The 18,774-nt window shown below is 43.5% G+C and overlaps 1 protein-coding gene across 2 annotated transcripts in view; it reads left to right on the top strand.

The window, feature by feature from the left end:
* The window catches only part of MEAF6 (MYST/Esa1 associated factor 6), a 44,763-nt gene that overhangs the window by 19,325 nt on the left and 6,664 nt on the right, over positions 1–18,774 (top strand). The window contains exon 6 of one of the 2 annotated variants that reach the window (XM_077481796.1): positions 18,507–18,536. The exons of the other annotated variant lie outside the window; for it this stretch is intronic. Within the exon in view, the coding sequence (XP_077337922.1) occupies positions 18,507–18,536 (30 nt within the window). The remainder of the gene's footprint in view (positions 1–18,506; positions 18,537–18,774) is intronic. 2 annotated transcript variants of the gene reach the window in all.

Below are 18,774 nucleotides of genomic sequence, written 5' to 3'. Positions count from 1 at the left end.
CCAAAACAATGGGATAAAGGAATATTCCTGAACTTTGTTTTATGTCATGGTTACTGTGAAATTGTGTGAATGGATCAAGGCCGTGCATGTTATCTCAGCTTGCAGAGCTTGGATTCATTGAATGAGTTTACCAAAAATGTAAATACTGCAGAATATATAGCCTCATTCTACATAACCAAGCTCCACTTCACGCAAATTGCTGTACCTGTACATCAGTAATTAACACTAAATACCGTGGTTATGGCAGCAGCTAGCTGCTACCTCTCCCGTGGATGCTTGGCTGCCGACTAAGGGGAAGATGGGCCCCTGCTGGGCTCTATAGCACGGGAGGGCGGAAGAGACGTCACTTCCGCCCATAGCTCTTTAAGAAGAATTTTTATTTTTCAAGTGTCATTCATTTTTTTTTTTTTTTCTTTCTGTTACAAGGAAAGTTTACATTCTTTATAATAGGAATAAAAGTGACCCCCCCCCCCCTTTTTTTTTTTTTTTTTTTTTTTAGACAGTGTAAAATAAGGGCGCAGAAGCGAACGCATATGTCAGTAGCTCCTGCATATGAAAACAGTGTTCTGACTACACATGTGAAGTAGCGCTGCGATCGTTAGAGCGAGAGCAATAACTCTAGCCCTAGAACTCCTCTGAAACTCAAAACTGGTAACCTGTAGAAATTTTTAAACATCGCCTATGGAGATTTTTAAAGGTAAAAGTTTGTCACCATTCCACAAGCAGGCGCGATTTCGAAGCGTGACTTTTTAGATACCAATTTACTTGCGTAACGTTTATCTTTCACAATATAAAAAAAATTGGGCTAACTTTACTGTTAAAAAAAAAAAAAAAAAGTGTGCTTGTAAGACCGCTGTGCAAATACTGTGTGACAAAGTATTGCAACAACCGCCATTTTATTCTCTAGGGTGTTAGAACCCCCAAACATTATATAGATAGAAAAGAAATATAAGTAGTTTTACAGCAAAAAATAATAATTTTTAACTTGTAAACAACAACTGTCCAAAATAAGCTCGTGGCTGAAGTGGATAAACTAAATTTATGTACAGTGGAACCTTGGTTTACGAGTAACAAGCTTTATGAAAGGCAAGTAACTTTTATTTTTTTTAATTCGGACTCAGTTTGCGAGTGTTGTCCAAGAATTCAAGCTAATGAGCGATACAGTACGACATTTGGCCAGGTGGGTGGGGCCCCTGGAGGGACACAATGTTTCGGAGCGGTTCGGAAATACTCTGTTCCAGAGTGTTTCCGAGTTCAGCCGAGCTGTCCCCGAGTATTTTTGAGGCTCTCCGGCACCCCCCCACCTCTGGCCACATGCGGTATTGCATGTAATAGAAGTCGATGTGGAATGAATTATCTTCGTTTCCATTGACTTCTATGGAGAAACTCTTTTTGATATGCGAGTGCTTTGGATTACAAGCATTGTTCTGGAATGGATTATGCTCGTAATCCAAGGTTCCACTGTATCTTAAATAAAATAAATAAATAAAATTGTGACCCTGGTCTATCATCATTATCCAGGGCACGGTGACACCCGGTTATCCTATCCAGGGCACAGTGACACTATGCCAGGGGCCTTCAAACGATGGCCCTCCAGTTGTTCAGAAACTACAATTCCCATCATGCCTAGTCATGTCTGTGAATGTCAAAGTTTTACAATGCCTCATGGGCTGTGTAGTTCCGCAACAGTTGGAGGGCCATAGTGAGAGGATCCCTTCACTACACCATCATCATATCCAGGGCACAGGGACACCGGACTATCCTCATCATATCCAGGGTACAGTGACACTACACCATCGTCCTCATATGCAGGACACTGTGACACTGGGCTATCCTCATCATATCCAGGGTATAGTGACAATACCGATTCAATAATACAGTTTTTGTAGTGTACCTAGATTTCCAAAACAATGGGATAAAGGAATATTCCTGAACTTTGTTTTATCTCATGATCACTGAAATTGTGTGAATGCATCAATGAAGTGCATGTTATCTCAGAGCTTGGATTCATTGAATACGTTTACCAAAAATTTAAATATTGTAGACTATACAGCCTCATTCTACATAGCTAAGCTCCATTTCATGCTGAATAAACTAAACTAAATTATTCATGTATAGAAAAAAAACTATCATTTTTTTTTACTTCAAAAGCATTTTATTCAAATTTGGTAATTTAAAAAACAAAACAAAAAATCATTGGTCTTTATCCACCCTGATTACAGCATATACAGCACCCCTTTTAAATCGAGCTAAAATATTCATTAACCTACAAATCGCATAGATTACCCGCATTAACAACTGTACTGAAATGCGTTTTATTTTCTCTAGTCGTCTGTCCTTAACAGCACTAGAGAGATAGGCTCTACCTCCGGAGGCAAGAAACGCAACATTCAGATCCATAAAGGGCAGCTGTTTCTGTCCCTCTTCCCCAGTCTTTGTGTTTCCTTCACCGGAGGAGGAGGCTGGATGGGAGCTCTCCTTCCCCTGAGCCTAGGGGCTGCCTAAGGGAGAGGGGGAAGGAGGTCTGCAAGTACCTGATAAAGATGGAAGGCATCTGAGTCCTCTGGTCAGGCTGCGGAGGAGATGGTATTGGCGTCGTCCTGCAGGATAGCCCGGGGAGGGCTGGCATTCCCCGCATAGGGCTCACGGTGGTCTGCGGGCTGGATTCTATGGAATTCCGGCGAGGGGCAGGCGTAGACTTCGTGTTCCGGCCTGTGGAATGCAGGAGGAGGGCGGCAACTTCCCGGGACACCGGTTCCGGGTCACACGGCGAGCGTGGCGGTCTATTTAAAAAAAACAAATGCCAGCCACAGGATGGTCCTGATGCACAGCACGATGCTCTAGCAAGGAACAGAGGACAGCATGGACCTAGCTGAACCACGTGGCAGTGGTGCAGGTAGGTGGACACTGGGGTGCCTTTGACCTACAGGGCTGGGGAAGAGAGGCTGGGTGATGGTCTCAATGTTAGAACCCACTCGCCCCCCCCTCCCTTTTTGAGATGGGATCCAGGCTAAAGAGTCATGTGAATCTCGTCAGCGGCTTGTGGGGGTGCACAGGTGTTGGTGAAGGTATACACTCACTGGTTGGCTAAGGTTTTCTGACAGCAGCTTGTCTTTGTATGTTTTTTCTTTTCCTTTGCCACCCTTTTTCTTCTATCCTTCTCTTTGTCTCAGGCTCAGTCCACAGAACCGGAGAGGTCAGGGGGGAAGAAGAGGTGTCCATCATGTATGAACAAATTTAAAGAAGGGTTTACAAGGAGGCAAGGGGGGCATGCAAAGAATTGATTTCTGGCAGTCAGAAAGAAATGAAGGCCATAAAATCAATGCTGTCAAACCTTGAAACCCCAAAACAACCAGCCGCAGTCCCCCTCCCGCCCCCCCCCCCCCCCCACTTCAGCCCCAGAGGAGGGTGACAAATCAAGGGGAGAGGAATTTAATCCTTTGGATGAGCTATGTGACGTGTCATCATCCAAAGATATTCTGAGCCAAGCGACAAGTTCACCCAGATGCAGGCTCTCGCTCGAGGAGGTGGATGCCTTATTGGGGAGGACCTACGAGATGATATATATCAAAGAACAGCAGGCCTCCTTGTCCCTACATGACCACATGAAACAGACCCTGAAAGAATACCAAAACTGTATTTCTAGTACACAATGCACTGGCGGGCTCTATCAAAAAAGAGTGAGTGGAACCAGAGAAAAAATAATATTTTTTTCCTAAAAGTCTGAAGAAGAGATTCCCCTTTCAATGAGGATTCAGCCTATATTTGGAACAAAGTGCCCAAAGTGGATGCAGCCTTTTCTCAGTGCGCTAAATCAATGTAGCTCACCTTTGAGGACATGGGTGTCCTTGGAGAACCTATAGACAAGAGGATGGAGGTACTGCTGAAAGTCATTAGCCACGACAAATTTTAAAACCAGCAACGACTACAACAATAATGGCTCGTAATTTGGAGGTCTGGCTGGACCAGTTACAAGGCCATTTGGACCTCCAGGAAGGAAATTCTTGATTTCCTTCCCGTGCGGCACAAGGCAGGATATATGACAGATGTGTCTGGAGAGTCGATCAAGCTATCGGCAAAGGCCACTAGGAGACCTCTTGTTTGGGCAAGATCTGGAAAATGTTCTAGACCTTACTGCTGACAAGAAAAAGGCTTTTCCTATCAAAAGTAAGAAAGCCCCGGGGAAAAGTTTTTTTCACTCCCAAAGACAAGGGCCATCACAGGGACAGACCCCTAAAGGGTCAACCTCTAAAACAGTGGGGAAGGGGAAAGCAGAAATTGCCCTGTTTTCCTCTTCTAAGAAAACCACCAAATCCCAGAGACTTGGTTCCCATAGGAGGGAAATTGGGGCAGTTCCTCCCACAATGGGAAAATACTACCGCAAATGCATTTATACTGAGGATAATCAGGGAAGGCTACCAAATCCAGTTCAGGGGCACTTCACCTGCAAGGACGTTCGTAACCATGCCTCCCAGGGATCCTTTAGAAGATGACAGACTTGTCACAGATTGGTGACTTTGTAGACCAGCGGGTTCTTATTCCAGTGCCACAGCGAGAAATCAAACACAATTTCTAATCTCACGTTTTTGTGGTAAGGAAACCATCGGGCAAATTCCACATAATATTGAACTTGAAGTCGCTGAACAAATGGGTGACCTACAAGAAATTTCAGATTTAAACAATCTTTACGGTGAAGTCAGTCCTTACCCCGTATTGCTTCATGGACTCCCTCAATCTGAGGGATGCATATTTACATGTCCTGATCCACAAAGAATCTCAAAAATGTTTGAGGGTGGCAATCAAGTGGGGAAAGCAGGTCCTATATTTTTAATTCAGGTCCCTGCCATTTGGCCTGTTCTCATTCCTAGGATTTTTATGAAAAATCCTGGCGGAGGCACTGGTCCCCCGAGACTGAAAGGAATATTGGTCATCCCATACTTGGGCGACCTTTTATTTTTTGCACCCTCTGCGCTCCAATTATATGGAGATCTGCGGGTGGCCATTTCCTTTCTGGAAAAGCTGGGGCGGTTTGATAAACAGAGAAGTCAAACCTAACCCTGACACAGGTCATACAGTACTTAGGGTTCTTGGTGAACTCAGTGACGCAGAAGATCTATCTCACAGAGGAGAACGATGAAAAGGTGAAGGCGACAGCAGCCTTTTTTCAGAACAATCTGGCTGTTTCCATCCGTTCAGCAATGTTGGGTCTGGGTCTCCTGGCAGCAACAATCCCTGCAGTACCATGGGCAAGGGCCCATTTCAGTTGTCTCCGGACCAATATCCTGAACAGCTGGGACAGAGAGCAGGAATCGCTGGACATGACCTTCTGCCTATCTCCAAAGACCAAGAGGTCTCTGTGGTGGTGGAGGGACGAAGAGAACCTTGTGCAGGGTCTATTTTGGTCTCTTCCGGTGTCCATCTTGCAGCTAATGCTAGAGAAATTGGGCCTTCCAGGGGTGGATTTGTTTGCCAACAAATCAAATGCCAAGGTTGCAGTGTACTTCTCGCTGGAAAGAGAAGTAGGGGCCAAGGGGATAGACGCCTTGGCCCAGAAGTGGGCGTTTCACATTTGCTACATCTCCCCCCCCCCCCCCCCCCGGTTCAAACGTATTCCTCCGGTCCTGAGGAAGTTTATTCAAGAGCGCACCACAATGATCCTAGTGGTCCCGTATTGGCCAAAGAGGCTGTAGTTTTCTACGATGTTACGCCTGACAGAGGAGCCTCCCCTCATGCTCCCCAAGAGGAAGGATCTGCTGTCCCAGGGCCCAGTTCTATTACCAAAAATACAGACCCTGAAATTGTCAGCTTGGTGTCTGAAGAAAGCCTCCTGAAGTCTAAGGGGCTCTCGGACAGGGTGATGAACACAATTCTTTCTAGTAGAAATAAGTTAACCCTAGCAATTTATGTTCAGTTTTGGAAAGTTTTCATGGTTAAATACCAAGAAGATGTCTGCAGGTATTCCAGCTGTCCTGGGAGTTTTTACAAGACTGCAGATCAACATTAAAAGTGCAGATATCGGCGTTGTCTGTGGTGTCAGGAAATAGTTTTGCCTTCTTTCTGTGGGTCACCAACCAATCCAAAGGAAACCGAATTCCACCAACTGGATGTGAGAGCTTGTGTCATGGTATCTGCCATTGGTGAAAAGCATTAGAAAATCCAATGCTCTATTCATTTTGCATTCAGGGAAAAAAAATTGGGGTTCCAAGCTTTTGAAAGGCACAATCACAAGGAGGCGACACCAGAACAAATCTGTTAAGCAGCAACCTGGTCAAACTACTCGACATTCATGAAGCATTGTGGATTGGACCTCATCTCATTGCAAGACCAAGCGTTTGGGAGAAAAGTCCTCCAAGCATTAGTCGTGTGTCTCTCCCCCCCCCAATCTGGTAGGCGCTCGTTGATTCTCTCTAGTGCTGTCCTGGACAGACGACTTAACGGTAACTGTTTCTAAGCCCTTGTACACACGGTCGGAGAATCTGTTGGAATGAGTCTTATCGGACCGTGTCGTCAGATAATCCGACTGTGTGTGGTATGCATCGGACTGATTCTGTCCGAATCTCCGTCCGACCCAATTTTCCAACATGTTGGAAATATTTCCCAACCAACTGGGCCGGACGGACCTAATTCGATCATGTGTAGAGCATTTTCATCGGACCAAGTGCCACGCATGCTCAGATCAAATTCCTACATCAAAGCTATTGGCTATTAGCCTGAATGTAGTCCCATTGTGACGAAATTACATCACGTTCTGAAAGATCGGATTTTTCGCCAACTTGGCCCGACCGTGTGTATGCAACAGTTTCGGACACAATCCGTCGGACTAAATCCGACGGGCAAAATCCGACGGATTTGGTTGGCAAAATCTCCGACCGTGTGTACGTGGGCTAAGAGTTATCCAGGCCAGCAGGGATTCCCTCCCTATATGCTGTTATAACTTTGGACGAGTGTTTTTGTTGATTCAGAAGCCTTTCCGGGGAAGTTCTCGGTTAAAGACTGGGGAAGAGCGACGCAAGCCACCCTTTATGGATCTGAATGTTGTGTTTCCTGCCTCCGGAGGTGGAGCCTATCTCTGTAGTGCTGTTCTGGACGACTCCTAGAAATAAAGTTACTAGTAAGTCTAACTCTAGGTTTTTTTGTTTTTTTTTACAGAAAGTTAGGTACTTTGTATATATAATTATCTAATCCTAAAGGTTTTTTTTTTTTTTTTTTATCTGCAGTACAAATACCTGCATTGTATATGGAATTGAGTGCATCCATTTCTGGTCAGATTGTTTTGAAATTCATGTTAAAAGCCACGCTCCAACCAAAATATTTTATTTTGTTTTAGATATAGTGGAGGAGTAATGGGAAATCTTTCTAGCAGTCACACAAACACCTTTTGCTTTGTTTGGAAAGGTTAGAATATATAGTAAAGTTATTTTAATTACTCTGTGCTTTCCTAGATACTAAATTTGTCAGGAGGTCTGAATTCAGAGAGCTAATCTGAGTTTTATCAACCATTTCACTGTCGGGAGGAAAAAAATAATTGTTTTAGTTAGGATAGGGTTTCTTAATGGTTTATTCATTGCAGTCATCTTGGTTAAATTAGTCTCTCTGTTAAAGGATAAGTTCACCTTTTCTTAACATGTTACACCCATATTCAGGATGCAACATGTAATCTGTTACTACTACAGTTGTCCCTGCATCCTCCACGAGTCCCTGCTGTGACAGCAGGCTGGGAATCTTCTCCCCCCCCCCCTCGCTCTGTTACAATTTGAAAAACACTCTGGCCATGCAGGATTTCGCCCACTCAGCTGCATCAATTATTCAGAGTTCTGTGAATGAGAAACTGCAAGCACCAACAGCCTTTGCAGCTGTCTGTAGTGCTCAATGAACTGTAAGTGTTCTGTTGAGCATTCTCGCATTCATTGATTCTTCAATGTGTAACTGACTGCTCATACGAGCTACAAGCAGACAGCTCACACACAGTCTGTAAGAGCCCTGCATTGCACCTGCGATCTGCTTATCATAGGTAAAATGCTTTACAGGCCCCCAATAAAAAATAAAAAAAAAAACACCTACACAAAATGCACTTTTTTTTTTTTCCTGCAAAAAAAGATATGCGCCTTTTTTATTTTTTTTAAAGGTGAACTCCTTTTATGGGATTGTCTACAGACGTGGTTGATGCTACTGTACATCTGATACTTGTATGAGTAACTGTTTTACAGGTATCTATTTTAGTGACCACAGAATTGCGTCAGCAAATATTCTTTTTAGAAGTGTTAAACTTTAAAGAACTAGTCCACCTTTAAGTTCCTACCTCCCTAAGTGCAGGCCACCTGACCTATTTCTCTACACTCTAGTACGATCCATTTTTTATTTTTTTTTTTCAAAAGAAGTTTGATTGCCAAAAACACAAATATACATAAACAGCAACATCACATGTGATCAATGTTTTTTTTTATATATTCTTTATTTATCTTTTTAGTACAGTATTCAAACATGTTTTTACAGTTCTTGCGGATAGGAATATTTTATACTATATTTCACAAGCCGTAAACTGCTTCCGCCTCTCCTTTTAAGAAATACATTTAAAACCCCCCTACCCCCCATGGGCAAAAAAAAAAAAAAAAAGGGTAAGGAGGAGAAGTGCCCCCCCGTCTCCTCTTGTATCCTTCGTCCTCCTCCTTGTCACCTTCTCCTGCTAATCAGACATGGCAGTTCCCACTCTCTAAGAATGTCAGCCATTTTTGCCACTTTCCTTGGATTTCATTTTCTATCTCCTGGGTTTTATTGATCGAATCTTCAATCCGCCTAATCTGCTCCACCCTCTTCACCCACTCCAGAATTGTCGGCTCCTGCGGGTCTCCCCAATGATTTGGTATTAAGGCTTTGGCTGCATTCAAGAGATAAGGGACAAGTGTAGCTTTATACTGCCTTACTCCCATGTCTGTGTCGTGGAACAGACAAGCCCAGGGACATGTCCTAATCCTCCTTTCCGGTTATCAGAAAAATATTTTGAATTATCTTATCCCAGAAAGGTCTTATTTTCGGGCAATCCCACCATATATGTTTAAATGATCCTTGTTCCTTACATTTCCTCCAACACATCGCTTCCTCTCCAGTTCCTAGCTTCTGCATTCTAGTGGGTGTCATATACCATCTTGCTATTAATTTATATGCCATTTCATGGGTTCGTGCGTCTTTCGCTAGTGCGTATGTCATTTTCAATATTTTCCTTCTGTGTTCATCGTTTCTAAGTGTCCCTAATTCCCCTTCCCATTTCCTTACATATTCCGGTAGCTCCCCCTCCCCCTCACCTCGTAATATTTTGTATAATTTGGAAACCCTTTTCACTATACAGTGTGCCTCTTTAAATAATTTTTCTAAAGGCCTTAGCTCCTTCATTCCTCGTAGAGGCTGTGGAAGCCCTTGTGTGAAATGTGCTATTTGGGTATATCTCCATCTGTCTAATGGTCTATGACCCCATTCTTGTGTGATTTCCCTAAACGTTACAATCTTATTCCCTTTAATCACCTCTCCTAATGTGATTTCTACTTTCTGTGCCCATCTACTATAATATAGCCGCTCTTCTAATCCTGGTAAAAAATATTTTGTGTCAAGTAGTGACATAAGTGGAGAATTGTATGTCCAGTTGTGTGCCTTATTTATTTTATCCCATATTCTAAGTGTATGTCTTGTGATTATACTAGTGCCTGTTCCTAAATTCCGCACCTGAGCCGGAATCCAAATCATTTTAGCTAAATCCGTCCCACTTAGTCTTATTTCAAGCTCCGCCCAGCTCTTCTCCTTTAGATTATGGATCCAATCTGCTATCCTAGATAGCATTGTGGCCTCATAATATTTGTTGAAGTCTGGGAGACCCACTCCTCCTTCTTCCTTTTCCCTCGCCAGGACCTTGTATGCAATCCGTGCTTTTTTTAGGTGCCATATGTATGTGAGGACTAAAGATTTTAGTTTTCTTAAGAAACTTCCCGGGAGGGGGGATGGGGATCATTTGAAATGTATATAGTACTATAGGTAATATGAACATTTTTATTATTCACCCTTCCTATCCAGGATATTCCTTTGTTTCATATTTTTCAATTGGGCTTTAATTTTATTGAGCAGGGGAATATAATTAGCTTCAAATAAATTTGCTCTTTTTGCTGTTAATTTTATCCCCAAATAGCTCAGTTCCCCTTCACTCCATCTAAAAGGTAAGCTAGCGGCCAAATCTCTTTGCTCCCCTTCCGATGTGTTTAAATTTAATATTTCTGTTTTGGATAAGTTAACTTTGAAGTTTGATAGTCGACCGTACTGTTCCATTTCCTTCACTGCCGCCGGGATCGATGTTCTGGGGTATGTGATATATAATAGCAGATCGTCTGCAAATGCAGAGACCTTATACTCTCTTCCTCCCACCTCAATTCCCCGTAAATCCAGATTTCCCCGGATCGCTGCCAGTAATGGCTCCAAAGCAATCACGAAGAGGATCGGGGATAGGGGGCATCCCTGTCTCGTCCCGTTGAACAGTTCAAGGGGGCGGGACAGGGAGCCATTAACCTTAATCTTTGCTGTCGGTTTATTGTACAGCGCTTTAACCCACTTCATCAATCTATCGCCCAAGCCCATGTGTTCTAAGGTCTCATTTATAAACTCCCAATCTGTTCTGTCAAAGGCTTTTTCAGCATCTACCGACAATAACAGAGTGGGAGTCTCTCTTCTAGATGTTTCTTGTATCAACATAATTGATTTCAAAGAGTTGTCTCTCCCTTCTCGTCCCCGAACGATCCCACCTGATCGGTGTGAATCCTCTCGGGGAGGAGGGTTTTCAGTCGCTCGGCCAGAATTTTCGCATAGATTTTCACGTCCGTATTCAATAATGATATCGGCCTATAGCTTTCCACTGCTGCGGGGTCTTTACCTTCCTTTAAAATCAATGTGATATGGGCGAGCAGGGCCTCTTCTCGAAAGGCCCCCCCGTCCCCTACCTCATTGAAATATTCACATAGTTTAGGAGCTAAGAACTTTTGAAATTTCTTATAGTATAATATAGAATAACCATCGGGGCCCGGGCTTCCCCCTAAAGCTGTGTCTTTAATTGCCTTTTCCACTTCCATACCTGAAATCAGGGCCTCTAATTCCTGCTTCTCATCCCATGTGATTTTTGGAAGGTCAAGCTTTTCTAAATATTCCCTGATTGCTTCTTTCCTCTTCCCCCCTTCCTCCCTTCTTATACCTAAATTGTATAGGGCACTGAAATATGAGTGGAAGTTTTCTGCAATCTCCGGTGTAGCGAATTTCATCTCACCCTTTTTATCTCTGATCTTCGGTATATAGGTCCTATTTTTCTGTTCTTTTATTCTTCTTGCTAACCACTTACTTGACCTATTCCCCCATAGGTGTCTCTCGCTATTTATTTTATGAAAAGCCGTTCTCTTCTCTTGTTCTAATACTTCTTCTAGCTCTCTTTTTTTCTTCAATAACTCCTGAGTGTCTTGGAGCCCTCTTGGTCTAGTCATTTGTTCGAGATCCTCTATTTCTTTATAAAGCTGGGCCTTCTCCTTTTCCCTAACTCTCTTCTTTCCTGCACCAATTCCTATTAACTTCCCTCTGATGACTGCCTTATGTGTCTCCCAGATAATAGCCTTTGAGTGTTCTCCTGTATCGTTTACTTCATAAAAATCCTTTAATTCCTGCAGAATTTTTGTACTAACTTCCTGATCTTGAATGAGAGAGTCATTCATTTTCCAGGCACTTCCAGTCCCCATATGACCCTGTATTTCTAATTGAATTTTCACCGGGGCATGGTCGGAAAGAGTGATTGATTTAATTTCTGATTTTTTTATATTAGCCATTAGTTGTCCTACAAATATATAATCCAATCTTGTAAAGGTTTTATGGACTGAGGAGAAGTGGGTGTAATCCCGTTCTTTCTGATGGTTAACTCTCCAAACATCTTGGAGCTGGGCGTTAATCAGTGCTTTATTTATTTTTCTGTAACGCTGTTCAGCCCCCCGTGTACCCCCTCCCGAGGAGTCTAGCTTCGGGTCTAAACACCAGTTTAGGTCGCCTGCTAGAATTACCATACCCTTTCTAAATTCCTCCAGTTTGTTTAATACTTTCAATAGAAATTTCTCTTGGTTTCTGTTTGGTGCATATACATTAACAATGGTACATTGCATATTTCCCAAATTACCCTTTAAAAATAAGTATCTCCCCTCTGGGTCCGTCAGTCGTTCCTCTATTTCAAATCTTACTGATTTGTCAAAACCAGTGGCTACCCCTCTGGAGTGCGCAGAGGGAGAGTCTCCATAGAACCACATTGGGTATTGGGATGATGACATTTTTATCCCTGAATTACTAGTAATGTATGTTTCTTGGAGGCAAATAATATTTCCCCCCATAAATTGGAGCTCTTTATTTATTTTATATCTTTTTTTCGTTGGTGTTTAGCCCCCTCACATTATATGTTACCACATTAATCAGTACCATTAAAAACTATTCTATTGTTTAACGCAGATCGACCCAGAGGGGACTTTCCCATTCGGGTGACCAAGGAGGATGCGAAGGACATACCAAAAAAAAAAAAATGGACCCCCAGGGAACCAACCCCCCTTCCCTCCCTCCTCCCTCCCTCCCCCCCCCCCAACTCTGCAACTGCAGACGTTGGCCGAGGACTCCCCCGTTTTGTGGGTATATGAAAGCCGACCTTTATCTCTCTGATACTGTCTATATTTCATATTTACCCGGGGGTTCACACCTGGTGGCGCCTACCCAACAGCGACGACTCCCTCTCCCCATCCCCCTCTCCCTCTCCATCCCCACCAGACCTTCAACTTTGCTGCCCCCTATGTCTGTTGTCTCCTTCCCCGTCATTCATCTCTCAATTTCTCCTTCTCTGCCATCTTAACTTACTTTGAGGGGCATGCGTGTCTATTTCTTCCTGCCAACCTGGTAGGGAAGGGGGGGTGATCCCTAAGCTCTCACAGAACCTTCTTAGGTCCTCCGGAAAGCGCAGAACCGCTGAGCGTCCGTCTCTTCGCCCCCTCAAGCACGCTGGGAAGCCCCATTGATAGGGGATTCTCGCAGCGTTCATAGCTTCCGTTAGAGGTTTCAAGAGCCTCCTTCTCCTCAGTGTTTCGGGGGCTAGGTCTGAGAACACTCGCAGCTCTGCACCTTCAAAGGAGATCTCCGGCTCTGCCCTTGATTTCTCCATTATTTGCCCTTTCTCCTCTGCGTAGTGGAACCTAGCTATCACATCACGTGTGGCATCTTTGCTTGCTGCCCCCCTAATTGCAATCCTATGGACCCTGTCAAACTTTATACTTTCAGAGGGCTCCTTTTGTAACATCGGGTTAAAGACCTGCTGAACTATTTTACCCAACTCTGTGGCATCGTATTTTTCGGGGATACCTTTAATACGCACATTCTTCCTCCTACTCCTATTTTCTTGATCTTCTAATTTATATAGGAGGGACCTATTTGTTTTCTGGAGATTCTGTACCTGTTCTGCTATCTCATCTATCCTTAGCTCCTGGTTGTCAATTCTATCTTCAATCTCTTCTACCCTCTCCAGTACACGACCTATATCTGCACGCACTCCCGCTATTTCTGTCTTTAGGGCCACTTCCATTTTTGCAAACATTTCCCCCAACATCTCTTTTATCAGAGTAGTTTCTACTTGGGGGCCTGATCGCGAGGACCCTTCCTCTAGCACTGACTCTCCTGTTACTCTCTCCTCCTCTTCATCCCTTTGGCCTCTGGCAGAGCTTTGTTTTGTGGGGCTTGTCCCTTTCATCCCCCCGCGTTTAGCCCCATCCGCCTTGGCTCCTCTACCTTCCTCTCCCAATCTCTGTCTACTCGGTCCTGACCTCCTTCCCACTCCTTGCTTTGGGCTTTCCTGCCCCTCCTCTAGCGTACTGGCATTAATGATGTTACTTGCCATATATCTCTGAATCCCTCCGGGGCTAGATACAGGAGGGGCACTTTTACCCGCTTTTGCCTTCCCCCTCATTCTTTCCCCCTACTTCTCTTTCCAAGACAGAAAAAATCCTTCCAACACTATTTCTACGACTGTCCGACCTTTCTGTGACCTAGACGTCCCTTCAACGAGACACATATAGATCCCTGGGCTCCAACCTTACCCCCTTTACACATACATTAACAGCAATACAAGTATAAACCTTCAATGTACTCATCAAGTAGTTTAAAGATAAGGGGGGGTAATACCCTCCTAGACAGTCAATCAGTGTATAGGTAGATATCTCCTGAAGAGGTCGAGGGGTCAAAGCGAATAGTCTATTCTAGGGTATGTTGGGACATCAAAGTCTTCACAATTTCTTCTGCTACCAGCCAAGTACTCTCCTGTTTTCCTTCATGTTTCCCTCCTCCTGGGCTGGAAATTGTTTGTTGTCCCTACCCTCGGTGCCTCTGCCTTTGGTTCAGTAGGTAAATTAAAGTCCTTCTATCGTGTGGGCACGGCTCCTTCCCAATTCTCCAATTTAATCCTGCTACTTCCAGGTAGGGACCCGGGTAACTAAATATTCTTCTCAAACGGAAATATGGGGGGGAACAAGCATGTGATCAATGTTAACAGAAAAGCCTATACTGTAACAATTTAGTCATAGCTAAATCATTAGCTTTAACATAAGCCAAGTAGATGTTCATTCAAGAATGGTATACTCAAACATGTCCTGTACTTATTGCACAAAATGCAACTTGCTATTTTAAACTTCCTTTTGTGGGTAAGGTGTTCAGGTGTTGGGGTTGAAGGGACTTGTTTTTTTAGTGGGTGTTAAGTGAATGGTACTCGGGAAGTATAGGCGTTCATGATGTAGATCTTATAGGTCAAATAAATTGGGTGTATCCATTTGTCAGGTATTGAGTTTTCGGTTTGTAGTTATTATGCATTTTATAGAGGACTGTGGTCCACTTTATTTTTCTTGTGTGTTCAAGGTAAGCAGGATTGTGGTCATCAGACCTCTGACAATCCCACGTAACGGGCTAACGCAAGACCTATATCCATGGAGAAAAGTGTCAGTTACCTAGGGGGAGGTATAATGAATCCCTCCTGGGCAAGGTATGGGAGCGTGTTCTTCTAACTGTTCACGCTCTCTCACTGGGGGGATGAAGGGGGGGTTGGGGCTTTTGTCCCATGGCATGCATGAATTGTGGGGAGTACCCTGAGAGCCCCAAAGGCAGAGTAGAATAGAGTAATGGGATGTAAATGGGTAGACGAAAGGGAGTGAGACCGTAAAGGTATATATGGGGTCTCGTTCCTCTTCCATCGCCCCACTCGTGTATCCTGCAAGTGTACTAATTTAAAAGTGGGGTATATTCCTTTGTAGTTTGGAAATGTTGCCAACAGGCCCATGTTTTCCGATACGTAGTGGAAGTGTCGTGAGCTTGATGCACTAGGTCTTTCCTTCAGCTACCCTGTTCACAGTATGATCCATTTGTTGCCAATAGTAACCCCTTTGCCTTCCTGGTGTTTTATACTGGGATTCTTTTCTTGTATTCTGTGTTTTGGTTACAGTAACGCCTGATGTGGCGAGTGATCTATGAGTGCATACTATACTACTGTGGACCATTACCTGGTGAACCCGTGTTTTTGTCTAATTTTGACGCATCTGACATACTTTCCATCCTCTCTGATCCAGCGATCTTTTCTTTCATGGCCCCGGCTGGCTGCTTTCCATATTTTGTGCCAAGGGCCATTGCCACTTCCTTTCCTGTGGGTAAGCTGTATTTAGAGGAACAGCTGAAGGCCACCATATTGTTAACCATTGAAATGAATGGAGTAGCGGCAAATGTGTAGCATGAAGAGGGATTGGCAGATTTCATGTTCAAGAATAGATTGCTGGATTGGGGAGAAAGGCAAATATAATATCTGGTGGGCTGCAGTTGGGTGTGGGGGAATTTATTAAAAAATGTATTAAGTGCTTACTTTCGAATCTGTCTAGCGAAGTTAAAGGATTTACTAAAATTCCCCAAATAGATGTCCTTGGATGAAGTAGTTACAGTATACATGAAGAAACTTGCAAACCACATGTCAGGTAATGCAAGCAAAATCTTACACAGAACTGGCAGGTAGTGTGTGAATCAGCACTCACTGGAAGCTATAAGGTGGACCATAAGGGATCAATTACAAGGGGGGGGGGGGGGGGGGACAACAAGATCTACCCAAAATGAATTAATAAGAAATAGACCATAGTAGTAAAGAAAATCAAGGAGAAGTTCGCGGGACAGCTAGATCCACAGGTGGATGGGGATTGCACACAATCACTGGCAGCTCCTCAGCAGGAAATGGGAGTTCCATCAGACATAAACAAAAACGGCAGCAAGAGGGTCAGTGTGATAGTAAAAACAAGTAACACTTTATTTATAGACCCTTACATAAATGTATCTTTCAAGCTGCACACAGGGTGGATGTGGATCACCAATCAAACAGCCAGTCGCCATGAGGGAAGAGAAGACCGTTGTGGGGAGAAGCGGAGACCCGCCGTATGGAGGTATATAACCAGCAGCATCTCCAGCTCACAGAGCTAGCAAGAGACCAAATCAAGACGGGGGCCGGCCGTGATGCCTTTCCAAGGCACCGCGTTTTTCACACCTGCTCTCGTAGAGCTAGCAAGAGACCAAATCAAGGAGGAGGTGGAACCTCGAAAACGTGTTGGGGCTTATCCCATCTTGATTTGGTCTCTTTCTAGCTCTGGGAGAACTGGAGACGCTGACGGTTATATACCTCCATATGGCGTGTTGGAGCTTATCCCCACAGCAGTCTTCTCATCCCTTGTGATGGCTGACTGCTTGATTGGTGATCCACATCCACCCTTTGTGCAGCTTGCAAGATACTTTTATGTAAGTGTATCTAAAGTGTTACTTGTTTTTACTATCACACTGACCCAGGCGCCCTCTTTCTGCTGTTTTTGTACATGTCAGGTAATTATCCTGTGTAAAACTTTTGCTGACTAAGTGTTAATGCACAATCGACCCAGGCTCTTGTCACCTTAACTTACTCTTGAATTTTTGAGTGGGAGACAATGCAATGGATTGTTATCTGGTGTGCAGCTTGCAAGTCTTTTGATAAATTCTTTTGAAGCTGGAACAGGTGGGTTAGCACATGAGATCATATGAGATCAGGGGAAGTGACAAGTACAAAGACTTGGGGCAGAAAAATGGTAGTGTCACTACCAAGTTCTGCCAGGCCCAAGCAGACCATAAGGGAAGACAACAGTATGGGTCCTTTTGACAAGTTTGTTCATTAGGAGAAAGGGGCAGCCTCATGTAAAATAAGGCATAAAGTAATAGACCTGTTTGGTGCAACCCCAGAAGCTGTTGATGTGTAACTTGAAAAGTAAACTGAAATGCGTAATGCTTGGTATACACGATCAGAAAAATATCACTTTCAAAGTGATTGTATGATAATTTGATCATTTGTACACCACTTTTGAGTGCCGATCACAACAGTTAATCTGAAAGGGACAAACACATTTTTTCTTATACAATACCAGATTGTACGATATTTGTTTAAAAAATAAATAAATAAAATCCCAAGACCGCAGAAACAGCATATATTCTGCCATATGGGAATTTTCATAACCTTAGTAAACTCTTCATTTTCCATATGAAAGTAGCATGCAAAAAAAAGGCTTTAAGTTGTTCAAAACCCCTAATCTTTATCATTCACTAAATTTTCTGTTTAAAAAAAAAAAAAAACAGGGTTTGTTGAATGTTTAAAAACCCACGTGCTGCTAGATGATAATAATAAAAAAAAAAATTCTTTACAGGTAGACATAAGACATACACTGGTACGGCCCCTTTCACACATGCGGATGGTATGTCCGTATTTCATCCATCCGTTTGTGGATGAAATATGGGCATACATTCATCCCTATGGGATAGCGGGTGTCTGCGGATGAGCATCCGCAGACACCCGCTATTGTCCGCCTCCACAACTGTCCGATTCTGCAGACGGAGGAAAATCCTATTTTTCTGTCCGTCTGCAGAGCGGAACGGATGAACACGGACAGACGGTCCGTGCTCATCCGATCCCCATAGAGGAGAGCGGAGAGCTGACAGGGCGGTCCCTGCACAGTGTGCGGAGACCGCCCTGTCCGCCGCCGGCTCAGCGGGGACAACGGAGCGATCCCCGCTGAGCGAGCGGATCATCACGGGGCGGATCGTTACTGATCCGCCCAGTGTGAAAGAGGCCGTAGATGCAGTTTGCTGTCCTGGTGAGCTCCACTGTGAACAAATATAACTTGAAATGTGTTTTCAACAAACAAAAATGTCAGTCTGTTGTCTCAGTGATTTGTTTTGTTTTTCTATTGTAGTGTACATGCCAACCTGCATTTTACTCTCTTCTGATCCAGCACATTTGTCCATGACTTTTTTTTTTTTTTTTTTTTTTTTTTTTCCTTCCAGATTAGCTTGTTGCTGTTTTTCTGCTAATCACACAATTACAACTAATCGGTGCATTAATTCCTATTGCTTTCTTTTCTCTTTAATGCTTCCCCCAGTCCATCTGGCATGTATGATTATGACTTCGAGTAAGTGTGATTCTTTTGTCTGTACAACAGCTTCTGTTCACTTCTGCAAATGAAATAATGCATACATGTATAATATTGTTGTGTGCAGGATTTTAACTGTTAATGAATTTTGTTCTTGCTAATACAAGTGGCTTTAATGTGTACCCAATGTACTGTACTGCTGCTTTTTTTTTTTTTTTTTTTTTTTTCTTCTTCCTTTTGTCTTTCTTTTGGTTCTGTGGTACAGATACATTTTAAC

The sequence above is a fragment of the Lithobates pipiens genome, unplaced genomic scaffold (genome assembly GCF_037356315.1).
Source record: "Lithobates pipiens isolate NorthernLeopardFrog02 unplaced genomic scaffold, aLitPip1_a1.2 Scaffold_16, whole genome shotgun sequence".
NCBI lineage: Eukaryota > Metazoa > Chordata > Amphibia > Anura > Ranidae > Lithobates > Lithobates pipiens.
This window is presented reverse-complemented; position numbering and strand designations above follow the sequence as displayed.